Source organism: Pelophylax lessonae (assembly GCF_965119305.1).
Source record: "Pelophylax lessonae genome assembly, chromosome: 5".
NCBI lineage: Eukaryota > Metazoa > Chordata > Amphibia > Anura > Ranidae > Pelophylax > Pelophylax lessonae.
The window spans coordinates 68488781-68504253 of NC_138772.1; the positions used below are offsets into that span (position 1 = coordinate 68488781).

Genomic DNA, 15473 nt, shown 5'->3' on the forward strand with positions numbered 1-15473 from the left:
TGAAATAAATTAAAAAAAAATGTATTTTTTTCGCAAAAATTGCGTTTGGAAAATCTGTGCGCAAATACCGTGTGACAAAAAAATTTGCAACATCCCCCATTTTATTCTATAGGGCCTCTGCTTTAAAGAAATATATAATGTTTGGGGGTTCAAAGTAATTTTCTAGTAAAAAAAAAATATTTTTTCATGTAAACAAAAAGGCACAGAAAAGGCTTGGTTTTCAAGTGGTTAGAAGAGTGGGTGATGTGTGGATAAGATTGAGCATAAAATGCCGGGACAGTTCAAACACCCCCCAAATGACCCCTTTTTGAAAAGTAGACACCCAAAGCTATTTGCTGAGAGGCATGGTGAGTCCATGGAATATTTTATATTTTGCTACAAGTGTCGGGAAAATTATTATTTCTTTTTTTTTTGTTGTTTTTTTACAGAAAGTTGTCACTAAATGATATATTGCTCACACATGCCATGTGTATATGTGAAATGACACCCCAAAATACATTCTGCTGCTTCTCCTGAGTACAGGGATACCCCATGTGTGAGACTTTTTGGCAGCGTAGCTGTGTACGCGCCCCCGAAAACCAATCCACATCTTCAGGTTTTCTAATGGCGTAAATTGCTGATTTTACCCCTGACTACCTGTCACAGTTTCAGAGGCCCTGAAATTTCAAGATAGCACAAAACCCCCCCAAATGACCCCATTTTGCAAAGTAGACACTCCAAGCTATTGGCTGAGAAGCATGGTGAGTCCATGGAATAGTTTATATTTTGCCACAAGTTTCGGGAAAATAATTTTTTTTTTTTTTTTTAACACAAAGTTGTCAGTAAATGATATAATGCTCACGCATGCCATGGGTATATGTGAAATGACACCCCAAAATACATTCTGCTGCTTCTCCTGAGTACAGGGATACCCCATGTGTGAGACTTTTTTGCAGTCTAGCCGAGTACAGGACCCCGAAAACCAACCTCCACTTTCAGGCTTTCCAAGGGCGTAAATTGTTGATTTCACTCCTGACTACCTATCACAGTTTCGGAGGCCCTAAAATTCCAAGATAGCACAAAACCCCCCCAAATGACCCAATTTTGCAAAGTAGACACTCCAATCTATTTGCTGAGAGGCATGGTGAGTATTTTGCAGCTCTCATTTTTTTTGGAAAATGAAGAAAAAACAGGAAAATGCATTTTTTTTCCTCTTTTTTCAATTTCCAAAACTTTGTGACAAAAAGTGAGATCTGCAAAACACTCAACATGCCTCTCTGCAAATAGCTCAGGGTGTCTACTTTCCAAAATGGGGTCATTTGGGGGGGTTTTGTGCTATCTTGGAATTTTAGGGCCTCCGAAACTGTGATAGGTAGTCAGGAGTGAAATCAACAATTTACGCCCTTGGAAAGCCTGAAAGTGGAGGTTGGTTTTCGGGGTCCTGTACTCGGCTAGACTGCAAAAAAGTCTCACACATGGGGTATCCCTGTACTCAGGAGAAGCAGCAGAATGTATTTTGGGGTGTCATTTCACATATACCCATGGCATGTGTGAGCAATATATCATTTACTGACAGCTTTGTGTAAAAAAAAAAAAAAAATATATATATATATATATATTTCCCGGAACTTGTGGCAAAATATAAAATATTCCATGGACTCACCATGCCTCTCAGCAAACAGCTTGGGGTGTCTACTTTCCAAAATGGGGTCATTTGGGGGGGTTTTGTGCTATCTTGGAATTTTAGGGCCTCCGAAACTGTGATAGGTAGTCAGGAGTGAAATCAACAATTTACGCCTTTGGAAAGCCTGAAAGTGGAGGTTGGTTTTCGGGGTCCTGTACTCGGCTAGACTGCAAAAAAGTCTCACACATGGGGTATCCCTGTACTCAGGAGAAGCAGCAGAATGTATTTTGGGGTGTCATTTCACATATACCCATGGCATGTGTGAGCAATATATCATTTACTGACAGCTTTGTGTAAAAAAAAAAAAAAAATATATATATATATATATATTTCCCGGAACTTGTGGCAAAATATAAAATATTCCATGGACTCACCATGCCTCTCAGCAAACAGCTTGGGGTGTCTACTTTCCAAAATGGGGTCATTTGGGGGGGTTTTGTGCTATCTTGGAATTTTAGGGCCTCCGAAACTGTGATAGGTAGTCAGGAGTGAAATCAACAATTTACGCCTTTGGAAAGCCTGAAAGTGGAGGTTGGTTTTCGGGGTCCTGTACTCGGCTAGACTGCAAAAAAGTCTCACACATGGGGTATCCCTGTACTCAGGAGAAGCAGCAGAATGTATTTTGGGGTGTCATTTCACATATACCCATGGCATGTGTGAGCAATATATCATTTACTGACAGCTTTGTGTAAAAAAAAAAAAAATATATATATATATATATATTTCCCGGAACTTGTGGCAAAATATAAAATATTCCATGGACTCACCATGCCTCTCAGCAAATAGCTTGGGGTGTCTACTTTCCAAAATGGGGTCATTTGGGGGGGTTTTGTGCTATCTTGGAATTTTAGGGCCTCCGAAACTGCGACAGGTAGTGCAGAGGTGACATGAACAATTTACGCCATTAGAAAACCTGAGAGTGTTGATTGGTTTTCGCGGTCCTGTACACAGCTAGGCTCCCAAAAAGTCTCACACATGGGGCATCCCCATACTCAGGAGAAGCGGCAGAATGTATTTTGGGGTGTCATTCCACATATACCCATGTCATGTGTGAGAAATTTATCTTTTAGTGACAACGTTGTGTAAAAAAAAAAAATTAAAAAAAAAAATTGTAATTTTCCCGAAACTTGTGGCAAAATATAAAATATTCCATGGACTCACCATGCCTCTCAGCAAACAGCTTGGGGTGTCTACTTTCCAAAATGGGGTCATTTGGGGGGGTTTTGTGGCATCTTGACATTTCAGGGCCTCCTAAACCGTTATAGGTAGTGAGAAAATGCAATGAAAAATGTACGCCCTTTGAAATTCTGATGGTGGTGATTTGTTTTCCGGCTCCCGTACACAGCTACGCTCCCAAAAAGTCTCACATATGTGGTATCCCTGTACTCAGGAGAAGCAGCAGAATATATTTTGGGGTGTAATTACACATATACCCATGGCATGTGTGAGCAATATATCATTTCAATGACAACTTTGTGTAAAAAAAAAAAAAAAAATTTTTTTAGTCATTTTTCAAACACCTGTGACAAAAAAATAAAATATTCAATGAGCTCAACATGCCTCTCAGAACATTCCTTAGGATGTCTACTTTCCAAAAAGTGGTAGTTTGGGGGGGTTTTGTACTGCCCCGCCATTTTAGCACTTCATGAAATGAGATAGGCAGTCAGAAATTAAAGCTTCGTAAATTTCAGTATTTACACCATAGTTTGTAGACGCTATAACTTTTGCGCAAACCAATAAAAATACGCTCATTGATTTTTTTTTTGTCAAAGACATGTAGCTAAATATATTTTGGCCAAAAAAAATGACATAAATTGAGTATATTGGATATTTTTTAAAAGACAAAGTTGAAAATGTCATTTTTTTGCAAAATTTTCGCTCTTTTTTTATTAATATCGCAAAAAATAAAAAGCGCAGAGGTGATCAAATGCCACCAAAAGAAAGCTCTGTTTGTGGGAAAAAAAGGACGTAAATTTCGTTTAGGTACAGCATTGCATGACCGAGCAATTATCAGTTAAAGTCACGAAGTGCCAAGTTGAAAAAAGGGGTCTGGTCCTTTAGCAGCCAAATCCTCCGGGGCTTAAGTGGTTAAACAATTCATAACATTACTGTCAATGAAAGTTAACACGCCACTGTTCAGAGATCACAGCGCCCCCTGGTGGTCACACTATAAACCATAGGAGGAAGGAAAATGCCACACTCTCTTCACATAGCGGTACAAAACAAATATAAAACATTATAATACATGAATCAAATTTAAAAATAACCAGGTAAAAAAGAAGAAGAAATTGGACAATGGATTCAATTCTTATTGTTGGCACTCTAGATCAAAATCTTGTAAAGCCTTAAGATACGCATCCAAAACAGATAAAATCACAATAGATAGAACCGGAGATATATGTTAATGGGATAGCCTCAAGAGTTATTAATGAATGCATTAATATCCCATTTAATGTTTAGACCCAATGGGGTATAGGATTTAAGCCTATATATCCAGCTGGTCTCCAACTTGGAGACCCCCCTGGTCATGTTGCTACCTCTCCAGTTTTTTGTGAATCTATCAATCCCAAGAAAAATAGTTCCCTTTGGGTCCCTCTGATGGCACTGGTCATAGTGTCTCGAAACACTATGTTTCGGAAACCCCTTGACTATGTTGGCCACATGCTCCTTAAGTCTTACATGCAGCTCCCTTATAGTGCGGCCAACATAGTCAAGACCACAGGGACACCTCAGCAAATATACTACATATCTGGTAGTGCAAGATATAAAGGGCTTGATGTTAAAATCTTGGCCTGTAGAGCCGGAGGTGAATGAACAGACTCGCCTGTTTCTATTGTGTTTCAACTGACAAATGGCACATTTCCTACAAGAGAAGAAGCCACCCATGGTCTGGAAAAAGGAAATGATCTTAGGGGGATCTCTCACATTGGGGGCCACTTGGAGTCTCAATGGTGGAACCCCTCTGAAAACCACCTGGGGTTGATCAGGAAGGAGAGGGCCTAGTACCCCATCACTTTTTAGGACGTGCCAATGTCGGCGGAGAATTTTCTTGACAGAAAAATGCTGTGTGGAATAAGATGACAAAAATGCAAACCCAAAAGACTCGTTTTTCTCCCTGGTTCTTGGTTGTAACAGATTGTCCCTATTTCGCACATCAGCCTTCGTAATGGCTTCGTCCAAAAGTTGTTCCTTGTAACCCTTTTCAAGAAACCTCTCTTTCAGAATGGAGGCCTCTCTGAGAAAATCACTTCTCAGTGAACAATTCCGCTTAAGCCGCAGGAACTGACTGACAGGAACGGATTCTAACCACGCAGCATGATGACAGCTGGTAGTATCAATGAATCCGTTCCTGTCGGTGGCCTTAAAAAATGTAGATGTCAAAATTTGACCCTCCCGCACCATTATCTTCAAGTCTAAGAAGTGAATCTCAGAGGTGGGTGCCCACACCAGAAATGCCGGCGCCGTGGGAAGAAGTTGGAGAGAACCAAGGCTCCCCCCAGTCGCAACGCTGGATTGTGGGACAGGTGAGTGTGTTAATTAAAAGTCAGCAGCTTTTTTGTAGCTGCTGACTTTTAATAAACACGAAAACAGCTAGAACTCCGCCCTAAAGTGATACTTAAAGCGGTTGCCGGAAAAAAATAAATAAAAAAAACAAACCCTGCAAGACAAAGGCATAATGAGCTAGTTATGAAATACTTACCTTAAAACGTAGCCCCGACACGTATCCCCGGACACCGCTGTGGGAGCTGCCATGCTCCCTTGGCGTCTTTTTTCTGGGTTTGGCCGGTTCGGCGGCTCCGGCACTATGAGTGGCCAGAGCCGCGATGACGTCACTCCCACGCATGCGCACGGGAGTCACAAGTGCCCGATAAGGAACTCTGAAGGTCCGCCGGACCTTCAGAGTGCATGCGCCGCTAGCGTCAGCGGCTGCATGCTGGGCAAATATCTCCTAAACCGTGCAGGTTTAGGCAATATTGATTGTACCTACAGGTAAGCCTTATTATAGGCTTACCTGTAGGTAAAAGTAAAAAAAAATAGTATACTACCGCTTTAAGTTTCAGTTTTTCCCCCATAAAAATAACAAACATGTTATACTTACCTGCTCTGTGTAGTTGGTTTTGCACAAAGCAGCCCGGATCCTCCTCTTCTTGGGTCCCTCTTCTGTGGTCCTGGCCCCTCCCTCTTGCTGAGTGCCCCCACACAGCAGGCAGCTTGTTATGGGGGCACCCGAGCCGAGTCACAGCTCCCTTAGTCCATTCAGACACGGAGCCCTGCTTTAGCCCTGCCCCCTCTCTTTCCTGATTGGCTAACTGACTTTGATTGACAGCAGGGGGAGTCAGTGGCGCGGTTGCTGTGTCTCAGCCAATCAAGAGGGAGAGTCCCGGACGGCTGAGGCATTCATGGACATCGCTGGACAGACATGGGGCTCAGGTAAGTATTAGGGGAGCTGAGGGGGGGGGGCTGCTACTCACAGAAGGATTTTTATCTTAATACATAGAATACATTAACCACTTTTGGACGGGATGGTTTTACCCCTTAATGACCAGACCATTTTTTTCGATACGGCACTGCATTGGTTTAACAGACAACTGCGAGGTTGTGCAACTCTTTACCCAAATAAATTTGACATCTTTTTTTCCCACAAATAGAGCTTTCTTTTGGTGGTATTTGATCACCTGTGCGATTTTTATTTTTTGCTCTATAAACAAAAAAAGAGCGACAATTCTGAAAAAAAATATATATTTTTTACTTTCTGCTATATAACATTCCCAATATATAAAAAAATTAAAAGATCAAAAATTTTCATCAATTTTGGCCAATTTGTATTCTGCTACATATTTTTGGTAAAAAAAAAATCCCAATAGGTGTATATTGATTGGTTTGTCCAAAAGTTATCACGTCTACTAACTACGGGAAAGATTAATGTCATTTTTATTTATTTATTTATATTTTTACTAGTAATGGCGGCGATCTGCGATTTTTAGTGGGACTGCGACATTGCGGCGGACAGATCGGACCCCTAACTGACATTTTTAACACTTTTGGGGGGACCAGTGACATTATTGCAGTAATAACACTGGCAGGGAAGGAATTAACGCCAGGGGCGATCAAAGGGTTAAATGTGTCCCTAGGGCAGTGATGGTGAACCTTGGAACCCCAGATGTTTTGCAACTGCATTTCCCATGATTCTCATGCACTCTGCAGTGTATATGAGCATCATGGGAAATGTAGTTCCAAAACATCTGGGGTGCCAAGGGTCACCATCACTGCCTATGGGGTGTTTTCTAACTGTGTGGGAGATGGGCTTGCTGGATGAACACAGAGACCGGTGTTCCTGAATCGGAGGAACACAGGAGCCCTGTGTTCATAACTGACAGAACAGCGGTCTGCCGTGTTTACAATGGCAGTCCACCATTCTGTCTCCACAGGGAGCGATCGTGGGTGCCCTGACGGACATCGCGGCTGCTGGACCCGCTGATTGGCTCCCCCTGTGTACAGGTACGTCGTTTTTCGGGACAGAGCCCACCTGCCGCTGTATAAGTATGGCGGCTGGTCGCAAGTGATTAAAGAGGTGTTCCAGCTGGGGAAACAATAATTAAAAGTCAACAGCTACAAATACTCTACAAATACAGTAGCTGCTGACTGTTAATATATAGACACTTACCTTTCCAGGGAGCCCGTGATGTCGGCACCCGATTTTCGGATCGGCTAGCGGGTGCTGCTGCCGCCATTCATTCTATGGGAAACCGGCTTCACAGCGGGTTCCCTACTGCGCACATGCGAAATGCACTGCGCATTCTAATTGGCTCAGCAGTGAGGGAGGGGGGGCGAACTTCTGAGGGATGGCTCTGCAGCGCTGTCTCTCAGAGGTGGGGAAAGATGCCTGTGAAAAACAGGTACCCGCTCCCCTCTCCCCCCTGAAAGGGGCCAAATATGGCACCGGAGGGGGGAGGAAGCAGATGAGCAGAAGTTCTACTTTTGGGTGGAACTCCGCTTTAGAATAAAAAGTTGGTAAAACCACATGGTTGAGCAATTGTCAGTTAAAGTAGCGCAATTCCGAATAGCAAAAAAAATGGCCTGGTCATGAAGTGGGTAAACCTTCTGGAGCTGAAGTGGATAAAACCAATGTAATAATAATAATAATAATTTTAGGTTAAAGTATGACTAAAGGCAAAACTTTTTAAAGTTTTGGAAAGAGTGTCACCCTCTCTGTCATTTTTACTATTATCACCAAAAGTGAAAGGAAACCCCAAAAACCCCATGGATGAAAGGAAACCCCAACACTCATTCTGGTTTCACTTCCTGTTGTGGCTGTGGGACAGGAAGTGAAGAAATCTCCCTTAGGCTACGTTTCCACTAGTGGGACGCCAAAGTCGTGCGATTTACAGTGCGACTTTGATGCAACTTTTTTGATCTGACTAGACACACTCTGACTCAAAGTCGCATCAAAGTAGTGCAGGCACCTTTTCAAAGTCGCTGCAACTTTAAGTCGCATAGATGGGAACGGGTGCCATTGAAATCAATAGGTTTTGACTTGTCATGTGACTTGACATGTGTCAAGACGCACAACAAGTCGCACTAGTGGAAACTGGGCCTTATGGGACACAGATGGTAAAAAAAAAAAAAAAAAACACTGGACAGGGGTATTGACCCACCCTTACTAAAAATGAGAAAACAAGTTTTGCTTTTAGTTCTAGTTTAGTTTAACTACTAAACACTGTTGTTTTTTGTTTTTTTATTTATGTTAGTTTGTATACAAGTGATACAAAAGAGTCGGTTCACACTAGCGCGACTTGTCAGGTGACTTGTCAGCCTGACAAGTCGCGCTCCCTCGCGGTCCATAGATTAGCACAGGACCCGTTCTAATAGGAGCGACACAAGTCGCTCCGACTTAGAAAAAGGGTCCTGTACTACTTCGGGGCGACCTCGGAGCGACTTGCATAGACTTCCATTATGTGAAGTCCCTGCAAGTCGCTCCGAAGTCTTGGTGCATGGTAATGCTCAAGTCGCCCCCGAAGTAGTACAGAGTCGTGTCGCCCCAGTGTGAACCGACTCTATTCTACTTCATCAGACAGAGGGATTTGTTTACATCACAATGCCTGCCTTCAGGCTCCATTCACACCTGGCGTTCCAGAATCGCAGGCAGAAACGGGCAAAATGCAGGACTTGTTTGCAATGCCATTATTTCTTAATGGCACCTCAAATGCGCTGCAATTTTTGCCGTGGTTGTCAGAGGTTAAATTGCGACAAAATCGCAACGCACGAAGCTTGTCGCTCAAAGGAGAAGGAGCTTCTTTTGTGCGACAGCGTTGCGGTTTGCCATGTATCGTGCGTCAAACACAGCAAAATCGCACTATGAGTGGGGTGCCATCAGAAAGTGATGGCATTGCAAACGTGTCCCATGTTTTGTAGCAATTCTGGATCCTGATTCCCGTCACTTCCAATGGCACCCCAAATGCAGCGCGATTTAGCTGCTATTTTCACCCAACGAATCACAGTAAAGTCCCACAAACAAAATCGCAGGACGCCTGTCACTCAAAAGAAGTACAAGAACTTATTTTGGGTAACAGGCGTTCCGTGATTCTGTTTGCGCAATTTTATCATGATTCGTTGAGCGACAATCACAGAAAAATTGTGCCATGTTTGGGGTGCCATTGGAAGTGACAGGAATCGCACGGGCAACCCACGATTTGCCGCGACTCTGCCCGCGATCCGGGACGCCAATATGTGAATGGAGGCAAGATAAAAAATAACCTTCTGCCTTTAGAACCAGTGTATATTAACCACTTAAGGACCGCCCGCCGCAGTTATACTGCAGCAGGCAGCCCCTCCTGTGAGAACCGATGTAGGTATACATCGGTCGCGAGCCTGCAGCTAGGGGGCGAGCATGCACCGCCGGCGCGCTTCCACCCCCACTCAGCAGCGGGGACTCCGATGCACGGGGCTGGTGGCTCCAATTACCGCCTGACACCTGCTATCGTTTCCCGCTGAGAGAGAAGGACGATTAGCTGTTGTAAACACAGCTGACCGTTCTTCTCCCTGGAATGATCACAGAGCGCCTGTGATCCTTCTATATAGGATCACATGTCTCTATGGTCATTACATACGCCCCGCCCCAATATAGTTAGAATCACTCCCCTAGGCTCACATTTAACCCCTTGATCACCAACAGTGTTAACTGCCAGTGTCATTATTACAGTAACAGGGCATATTTTTAGCACTGATTACTGTAGTAATGTCACTGGTCCCCACAAAAGTGTAAATTTCAGATAAGGGTCCGATCTGTCCGCCGCAATGTCGCAGTCCTGCTAAAAATCGCAGATCGCCGCCATTACTAGTAAAAACAATAAAAATGACATAAATCTTTCCAGTAGTTTGTAGATGCGATAACTTTTCTGCAAACCAATCAAAATACGCTTATTGCGGGATTTTTTGTTACAAAAATATGTAGCAGAAAACAGATTGGCCTAAAATGTTAAAAAATGTATATTTTTTATTTTTTATTTTTTATTTTTTTCAGAATTGTCGCTCTTTTTTTGTTTATAGTGCAAAAAATAAAAATCACACAGGTGATCAAATACCACCAAAAGAAAGCTCTATTTGTGGGAAAAAAAGGACGTCAATTTTATTTAGGTACAGCGTCGCACGACCGCGCAATTGTTCGTTAAATAACGCTGTGCCGAATCGCAAAAAATGGCCAGGTCATTAAAGGGAAAAACTTCTGGTCCAGAAGTGGTTAATGCTAGGCATTATTTATGATTTTTTTCTTTTTTATATACGTTCTGGTTTGTTTCCGTGCAAAAAAAAAAAAAAAAACGCAGCATGCTGTACTTTTTTAAACGCACATGAAAGCGTTGCAGTGGTATATATTCATGTTATGCATTTGTTCAGCGTCTGGTGTAAAGGAGCCTTTAGTTTTCGGGCGGCAGTGAACATTCCAGCTGTTTTGCTGTACTCCATCCTGATGTTATGGTAATGACGATCCTCTGCCATCAGCGCAGGAATTGAGGACTTTGAAGCGGTCTGTGAAAGTTGATGTGGAGTACATCTCCAGCCAATGAGCACCTCTGTCTGGCCCATGTGACCCCCCCTTCATTTACCAGAAGCCTGCATTATTTCCCTAAGACAAGCCTCCCTCTCCCTCTCCCAGGAACGGATGTGCACATCCCAAGCAGTGCAGCTCCAACCAATTCCCTGGAACTTCACCCGGCTGGCTGGCCGGCCGCAGCGCTGAGCCTGGCTCCTCTCCTCTTCCCATCTATAGAAGCAGCGCTCGTTGTTTGGCTGGAGGACTGAGCGTGGGAATGAGGCGTCCAGATGCTGGGGGGAGAATGTCACAACAACACAAACTCTTTGTGGTCTGATGGAAAGGCTGGAGGAATAGTTCTCCGCCGGCTGTGAGCGATGTACCTCTATTGCAGCGAGGAATCGGATGAGGTAAGTGCCAACTCTCTCCACTTTCCAGGGACCGTCCCGGGAAGTTTCTGAGTACGGGTCTAATCAATGTGAAATTTCATTCAGTATTTGTGAAATAATGCGCGCTTATTATCAGCATTTATTATATTACGGCTGACCGATTCTTAGAGGCAAAAAAAAAAAGGGAATCAGGTGCCCTTACCTATCCCTGTGAGAATGCCTGTATGGGAGGATGGGAATGACCATCCTTTGGAATAAGAACCGGCCTGCTGGAAATTGTATATAAAAAGGCGCATTAGCTGGTTTATAATTTGACCAGCTACCCCATCTGGTGAGTCAGTTTGGGGGATACGGTGGAAGGAGCACGTTGGGTGTTTGCACATCTTTTTCACAGAAATTGTATCATTTGATAGACACTTTTTTGCACTTTTCATATTCACTTGGGACTCTATAGAAGATTGAATATTGCTTTTTAAAGTGGTTGTAAATAGGGGTCGACCGATTATCGGCATAGCCGATATATTGAGGGCCGATATGCACTTTCCCCCGATATATTGGTATCAGCCCCTGAGGTTACCGATATTGCCGATGTTTCGGAAAGTGCTTGTACCGGAGTGATGTCTGCAGCTAGAGTCATCACCCCGGAACCGGTGTCCATAGCCAACGGTCCGCTGTCTTGTAATGACAACCGATGTGGCTGAGAAACCTCTCGGCTGTCATTACAAGGATCGGGAGGGGATGTCCCCCCCCCCCCCTCCCGCCGCCTTCCACGGCTCGCCCGGGTCTCCTGTGCCACCGGACGACCCGGGTAACCAGCCTGCACAGCCGCCGAATGCAGCTTTGATCGGGTCTCCATGCAAAAACCCGGAAGTGATGTCATGACATCACTTCCTAGTACTGGCGCCATATTAAAAAAAATGACAGCATTCAAAACAGCCAAACTTGGCGTTTTGAATGCTTTTAAGTGCAGAGGAGGGGTTTGGGGTCTTTTAGACCCCCCCAGATCCCTCCACAAGAGTACCTGTCAAGTGAAAAAAAAAAATAAATTAAATTTACAAAAATATCGACCAATATCGGCCGATACCGATATTCAATGGCCAAAGTATCGGCAATAAAAAAACTATATCGGTCGATCACTAGTTGTAAACTCTCCTTGATGACTTTTGCCTATAGGTAAGCCTATTATAAGGCTTACCTATAGGTACTGTAAATATCTCCTAAACTTTTTTTCAAATTCTTTATTTAATGGTATGCAAAACAAACAAGGATATCAACAATACATAGCATCAGAACCTTCAGGCCCCGTTCACATACAAGCGACGCTACTTCGCACCGCGACCTCCGACGTCGCGGTGCGAGCAGCGCGCCGCGACCTCGGAGCGGCCGCCACGGACTTCATAACATTGAAGTCTATGGCGGTCGCCTCCTGGTCGCCCCAAAGAAGCTCCGGACCCTTTTTCTAAGTCGGAGCGACTTGTGTCGCTCCTATTAGAACGGGTCCGCAGCTTCCCTATGGGAGGCGACCTACAGCGACCTGTGAGGCGACCAGGTCGCCTCACAGGTCGCCTTAGTGTGAACGGGGACTAAATGGTTTCCATCCGTGGTATACAACGAGACAGGGACCATCTGAGGAGCAGTCGGTTCTCTTCCTTCTAACAGATATATCACATGTATAACATGGAGGATAGCCCAATCCACTACTATAGGGAGTATCTCTAATATCTCCTAAACTTGCACTGTTTAGGAGATATTTACATTGCATGCAGCCAATGACGTCATCGTGCGCATGCGCTCTGAAGGAATGGCCAACCGTGTCTTCCCTTCAGAGCCCTGTGCTGTGAACGGCGGTTCCCCCACGCATGCGCCGGTGTGATATCATCGCCCCTCCGGCCAATCAGATGGCCGGAGGAGGTGAACCAGGAAGAACGACGGCCAAAAATGTCTGCTGTGTTACAGTGAGTAGGCGGCACTGTGGGGGCTTCGTTCTAAGGTGCATGCATGCTCATTATGCCTTTGTCTTTCAGGGTTTTCCTTTTTTTAATTTTTTTCTGAGGTTTACAACCTCTTTAATATTTATCTTTAATAATGATTTTTATTTTAGTTTTTTTTTTTTTTTGATATTGCACATGTTAAATATGAATTTATATATATATATATATATGTTTACATTCCTGTTTATTCTGATTATATTGCACAGATGTTTGGTACAGTGGTGCCCATCCGTTGGGGCGCGCAGGGGCGTCGCCCCCCCCCCCCCCCCCCCATCCATGCATCCGGCCCCCTAATCTACATGCATGGCGCCAGATGCATGGATTCCTAGGTGTGTTTTTTTTTTTTTTCAAGCACTTGATTACAGCCAGAGGCTAGCACCCCCCTAGCATTTCTGGCTGTGCCCTTCTTAAGTAAGGGCAGGTGATTCATGTAGCATTTACTCCCTGGAATCCATCTGCCCTTCATTTAGGCATGCAGGCAGGAGGGTGTGCTTCATTGAGAAAACCCCTCCCCCCTCCTGAAGACGCCTGGGATGTTTGACATCATTTGCCTAGGCCTGGAAAGCAGAAAGTAGCTGAAGAAATGTAAAAAAAAAGTTTAAACCAAGCAAATATGGTATATGTTCCAATCTATTTACTAATGCTAAGCACAGCATAAGGATTAAACTAGTCAATGTTGATTGAGAGAGTGAAGTTTCACTTTAAGTGGTTAAAATGCCCTCATTTGCAGACCGAAGTTCATCCCTTCGAAAAGAACCAAATGATACAATGTTTCATTTTATCTCAGTTTTTATCAATGTTGTGATAAACTTTTCCAGCTGCCTTTTTTTTTTTTTTTGACAGCTCTGATTAGAGAATGGCTCTGCACTTGTTTAACATCAACCATGGAAATGCTGAATAAGTCCCGGTTCACACTTATGCGATGCGGGAAGGCTGCGAATTCGCAGCCTGTTCCCGCATCGCAAATGCACCCCCGGCAGTTCACACTGCCATATGCGATACGCTGGGGGTGTCAATGTAATCTTAACGACACCCCCAGTTTGATCGCATATCGCAGTGCGATCTTGCAGTTCGCACAGGATCGGATCGCACAAGTGTGAACCGCTGTGCGATCCGATCCTGATGCGGCTGCAAAAAAGGGTCCTGTGCAAGTTTGCTGCGGGTGCGGTGCGAATTTAGCCATACAAAGTGTATGGCTAAACTCGCACCGCACAGCCGATCGCATGTAATGAAGGAGCAGTGCGCTCTGATATTACATGTGAACGCCGCAGCCGCACAAATGTGAACCGGCTCTGAAGGTGGGGGGGGGGGGGGGGGTTAGTTGAACCAAGATTGCGATTTTTTTAACGATTAATCGTGCAGCTCCACTGCATTCGTTTTCCTTTTTATGCTTTTTTCTTCTATTTTCCTCTGGTGGACTGGCCAGTAAATATGTTGTTGTTTTCAGAGGAACAAGCTCTGTTATAGATGTATCAGTTACAGAGATGGGACAAACCAATCAACTCTGGCAGGGGTGCCGTATACAACGACCACATTTTATTTGCGTAAAACTTTTATTCTTAAAGGAGAACTCCACCCAAAGGGGGAAGCTTTGCTTATCTCACCCCCCCCCCCCCTTCGGGGACGAGTGGGGAACAGGTATCTGGTTTTGAAAAGTACCCGCTCCAATTTCTGGGTCATTTCACCTCCCCCCTCCTTCCACTGCCACTGGGCCATTCACAAAGCGCAGCACGCTTCACACATGTGCAGCAGTGAACCAGCTGTGAAGCCAGAACTGCCGATTTCCCCTACTGACAATGGCAGCGGCAACACCCAAGAGCCAATGGATTTCAGGACAGGTAAGTGTGTGTCCCAATATTAAAAGTCAGCAGCTACAGTATCTAATCTTTAAGGCCTTTTTCACCATTCTGTAACTTGTCATGCAACTTTGGACCCCATGTTTCCCAATGAGTACCGATCATATCTCTGTGACTTAAAGTTGTAGCGAATTTAAAATAGTTCCTGCACTACGTTGGTCCGACTTTCATACAACTTGAAGGCCATAGACTTCAATGTAAACCCAAAAGTTGCACCTGTGTGATATACATGCGACTTGTGTGTGACTTTGTAGAGCAAAAACAATCTCATTGATCAAAGCCAGATTTGAAACAAAGTCGTACTTATCCAAGGATGCATCAAAATTGCATAAAGTCGCACTAGAAAGTCACAAGGAAAATAGCAATTTTTTTTTAAGTCGCACAAATGTGACTGGAGCCTAAAGTAAAAGCTGTTTGCTGTAACTGCTTGTAAAGTATTAGCTGGAGTTTGGCTCTTTTGGTATTTGATCACCACTGGGTTTTTATTTTTTGAGCTGGAAGAAAAAAAAGCAACAATTAAAAAAAAAATATATATATATATATATA

General features: G+C 43.9%; 1 protein-coding gene across 10 annotated transcripts in view; it reads left to right on the forward strand.

Annotated features, from left to right (window-relative positions):
- Positions 1 to 15473, forward strand: part of CACNB2 (calcium voltage-gated channel auxiliary subunit beta 2) — a 519021-nt gene that overhangs the window by 311886 nt on the left and 191662 nt on the right. For 2 of the 10 annotated variants that reach the window (XM_082259428.1, XM_082259427.1), the window contains exon 1: positions 10808 to 11101. The exons of the other annotated variants lie outside the window; for them this stretch is intronic. In XM_082259428.1, coding sequence (XP_082115554.1) covers positions 11069 to 11101 — 33 coding nt within the window. In that variant the 5' untranslated portion in view covers positions 10808 to 11068. Of the gene's footprint in view, positions 1 to 10807; positions 11102 to 15473 lie in introns of those variants that run through there. 10 annotated transcript variants of the gene reach the window in all.